General features: G+C 44.6%; 1 protein-coding gene across 1 annotated transcript; it reads left to right on the top strand.

Annotated features, from left to right (window-relative positions):
* The first annotated feature begins 1513 nt into the window (after positions 1-1513).
* Positions 1514-3509, top strand: LOC135050464 (trophoblast glycoprotein-like). The gene has a single exon (XM_063956955.1). The coding sequence runs from the start codon at positions 2030-2032 to the stop codon at positions 3101-3103; it is 1074 nt and encodes a 357-aa protein (XP_063813025.1). The 5' UTR covers positions 1514-2029; the 3' UTR covers positions 3104-3509.
* The last annotated feature ends 383 nt before the right edge of the window (positions 3510-3892 follow it).

Below are 3892 nucleotides of genomic sequence, written 5' to 3'. Positions count from 1 at the left end.
CCTTCTTCCTGCCGTCCTGTGGGTGCAGCAGCTTCTGAGTAGGGTAAATGCCCCCTGTGCAGCCACTGGCACCCTGCTGTACTGCACATGCTGCTGCTTTAATAATAATAATAATTAATACCAGTGATGGCTACAAAGATTATTATTTCTATACCTTGCATTATGTATAATATGCTGATTTATACCCTACTTTGATCTAATATGTCTTATAGGCCCTACACACTGGGCGATATGAGTGACAGATATGAACGATCTCGTTTATTAATGAGCGAGATACCGTTCATATCTTTCAGTGTGGAGGCACCAGCGATGCGTGGCCCCGCGCTCGTTCATCGCTGGTGCCCCGTCGCTTGTGCATGCAGGCCAATATGGATGAGATCGTCCATATTTGCCTGCACTGCTATGGAGCCGGGTGACGGGGGAGCGAAGTAACTTTACTCCCCACGTCACTGCCCCCCCCCCCCCTCCTCCGCCACCGGGTCGGCCGTATCCCCTGTCGGGCAGCTTGGCTGGGGATCTGTCAGTGTGTAGGGCCCATTATTTGTTATTTATTATTTCACTGTTTCCTGTATGTAACTTTTTCTTAAACTACCAATAAAAATTACTTAATTGAAAAAGAAAATAGAAAATAGATAAATGTGCATCCAGCAAAATAGAACAAATGCTTCTCATTAGTAGCACAGGGTGAGAAATATTGGTGATTTGGAAATTGAAGACACGTCCTGAAAGTGCCCCTTTATTTTATTATAATCATTTCCCACTGCAGATCACAACTGATAGGAGTAACACAATTCTCTTATTCAACTAACGTGAGTGCTGTTCTACACCGCTCCCCTGCTGGAACTGCTCTGCATGATATAACTATTGATTAATTGTGCTTCTATCACCGACCTTATATATGAAACAATATATACTGTCTATCTATCTATCTATCTATCTATCTATCTATCTATCTATCTATCTATCTATCTATCTATCTATCTATCTATCTAAATTGACAGTCGGCAATACTGCCTAGGATCTCTGGAGAAGGCTAGATTTGCTATTTAAAATTTTACATTTCATATGAACTTCATTAAGGGGCTTTACTGTAAGTAGAAAAATAAATAATTTAAGATTTATTGTACTTTGATATAAAGTATTAGGATATGACATGTCACCAATATCCACATTACTTACAGTGTATAATATAATGTAATTTAAATTATTATTTTTATCACAAGAACTTCTACTGTAGGAAAGCACTGTCTCAGCACTAACGCTCTCTCTCTCACTCTCTCTCTCTCACCCAACCTCTGTCTCTTGCCCTGTCTCTCTCCTCCTCTCTCTCTCTCTCTCTCTCTCCTCCTCTCTCTCTCTCTCTCTCTCTCTCTTTCTCTCTCTCTCTCCTCCTCTCTCTGTCTCTCTCTCCCTCCAACCTCTGTCTCTCGTCCTGTCTCCCTCCTCCTCCTCCTCCTCTCTCTCTCTCTCCTCTCTCTCCTCCTCTCTCTCTCTCTCTCTCCTCTCTCTCTCTCTCTCTGTTGCTTTGTACATTACATATAATAGCATCACTAGATAATTGCTGTCTCTGCATCAGTGGCCTGGCAGGTACTCGGAGGGTTAAGCAGTAGCCTGGTACATATGAAAGCTAGGCATTGCTTGTTACTGCTGGGAATACATCCTAGCAAATCACTCCAGCCTTTCTTCCTCAATAATAGAAAGAGCAGCTGACGGGAGGTGGAGGAGCGTGAGGGAAGGGGAGAGGCATCTTTGTTAGACATCAGTCCATCCATCAGACCTGCCAGAGACGTCAAAATCAAATTAAGAGTTGCACGCAGGGACAGCAGGCGCTGAGGGTCTAGAATCCTCTGTGAGCCCTGGGCTGCTAGAGAACGTCCAGGAGATCCAGCCTTCCTATGCATTGACAGCCGCTGAGGATGAGAGAACTGATGCCTGCCCTGGTGTTCCCTTACACTGACAACCAGGAGGACACAAAGACACTTTTCCTACTTTGGAGACTTTGCTGTCAATTCTTCCACAACTCTAAAACATGCCACGAAAGAACCTCAATGGCCAGTACAACTCCAATGCATTGCTGAGTCCACCTAGGTACAACTGCTGGCTGCTGATAAAGTTGATGGGGCTTCTGATCTTCATGAATGTCACCGTCTCTTGTCCCTTGAACTGCTACTGCCAGAGCAATACTGGTCTTGTTCAGTGCCACTTCCCATCTCCGCAAGAGGTCTTAGTGGATATCCCTTACTGGGTCCAGAACCTGTCACTGACTGGCAGCAACATCACTTTCCTCCAAGCCTCCATCTTCAGGAGCAATGGAACAAACCTGAGCAACTTGTCCACTCTCATACTCACCAATAACAACATAGAAGCCATAGATCCAGATGCCTTCCTCCAGATGCCCAGTCTCACCACCCTAGACTTGAGCTTCAACTGCCTGCACTCAATACCTAATGCCACATTCATGGGATTATCTCAGCTCCAAGTTTTAAAGTTGAACTGTGCCCTCGGAGAACCAGCTCAGAGAGAACTGCTGCTTAACTCCCAGTGGGCAGAAAGCTTGAGGAGCCTGAGAACATTGGAGATCACTGGCAATGAACTACCATCGTTTCCCAGCACCGTGCTCAATATCGAGAGCTTGCAAACAATCCACATTGGAAATAATTCCATTGAAAGAGTCGATGTAGAGACTATTTCTGCTCTGAAGGTAAAGAAAGTCCATGTTTATCTAAGTCCAAACCCCATAGTCTGTGACTGTGACATAAGGGCCATGCTTTTGTGGCTCAGAAATACTTCTCAGACTTTGGACGCACACATCCTCCAGTGCTCCACTCCACCAAACTTAAACGGCACCCTGGTCGCCCACCTCCAGAGCGACAACCTGAAGTGCATTAATGAGGACCTGGAGACGGCATCCTACGTCTTCTTTGGGATTGTGTTGGCTCTGATCGGAGTCATATTCCTCATGGTCCTGTACTTGAACCGACGAGGCATCAAGAGGTGGCTGAATAACTTCAGGGAAGCCTGTAGGGACCAGATGGAGGGGTATCACTACCGGTATGAGCAGGACTCAGATCCCAGAAGATCCAACGCTTCAACTGGGATATAAAGTCCACACACCAGCCTAGTAGTCCTGCCTGGCAAACACTGTAATACAGAATGAGACTGCTTTCTAATGCTTCAGATACAAAAGGAATATAAGTCATAATGTGTCATATAGTACTGTACGTTTACACTGAATGTAACTCATTTACCCCTTGCATACTAGAACTGGTGAGTACAGTCATCTGGTGTAGAGGAGGCTTCTCACTGAGTACAGTCTGTGCCATCTGGAAATGAAACAGTTAAACTTAAGACTTTCTTCTTCTTTTTTTATTATTATGTCCTGTGTGGAATACACAGTATATATGCTATATGTCTCTGTTGATTGTCCCCTTGTACTTTGGGTTGTCTGCTCTTCAGCCCTGAAGGTACAAAGTGCAATAGGACAAACTGTTAATGTACCTGAGGTTCTCCTCCGATAGCAATGTAGGAGGGGGGGGGGGGGGGGGGGGGGGTGCAACTGAATAATGCTGAGGGGTTGGTAAGGTTTTCAAATTAAATAAATTGCAATTTCAACTATATAAATATAATTTAATAGGGCAAAGCATATTGCTATTTCTCCTTTAAGAAGTGACTTGTAATAAATCCATGTTACATAGCTACATTAGGGACCCTTAGGACCACATACAGTAACTTACACAACTGCATGTCTCTGTGTCTGCGACATCCTATGTTCTGAGGAGGCTCATGGTCCTATGTGTGATCTCAGACACATTTCTTAGGGACATCAGTGACGACAGCCGCCTTTGTGTTGACAAATGTAATCACACAAGACTGTGCACTATACAATAATGGG

This window comes from Pseudophryne corroboree, chromosome 2, assembly GCF_028390025.1.
Source record: "Pseudophryne corroboree isolate aPseCor3 chromosome 2, aPseCor3.hap2, whole genome shotgun sequence".
Taxonomy (NCBI): domain Eukaryota; kingdom Metazoa; phylum Chordata; class Amphibia; order Anura; family Myobatrachidae; genus Pseudophryne; species Pseudophryne corroboree.
This window is presented reverse-complemented; position numbering and strand designations above follow the sequence as displayed.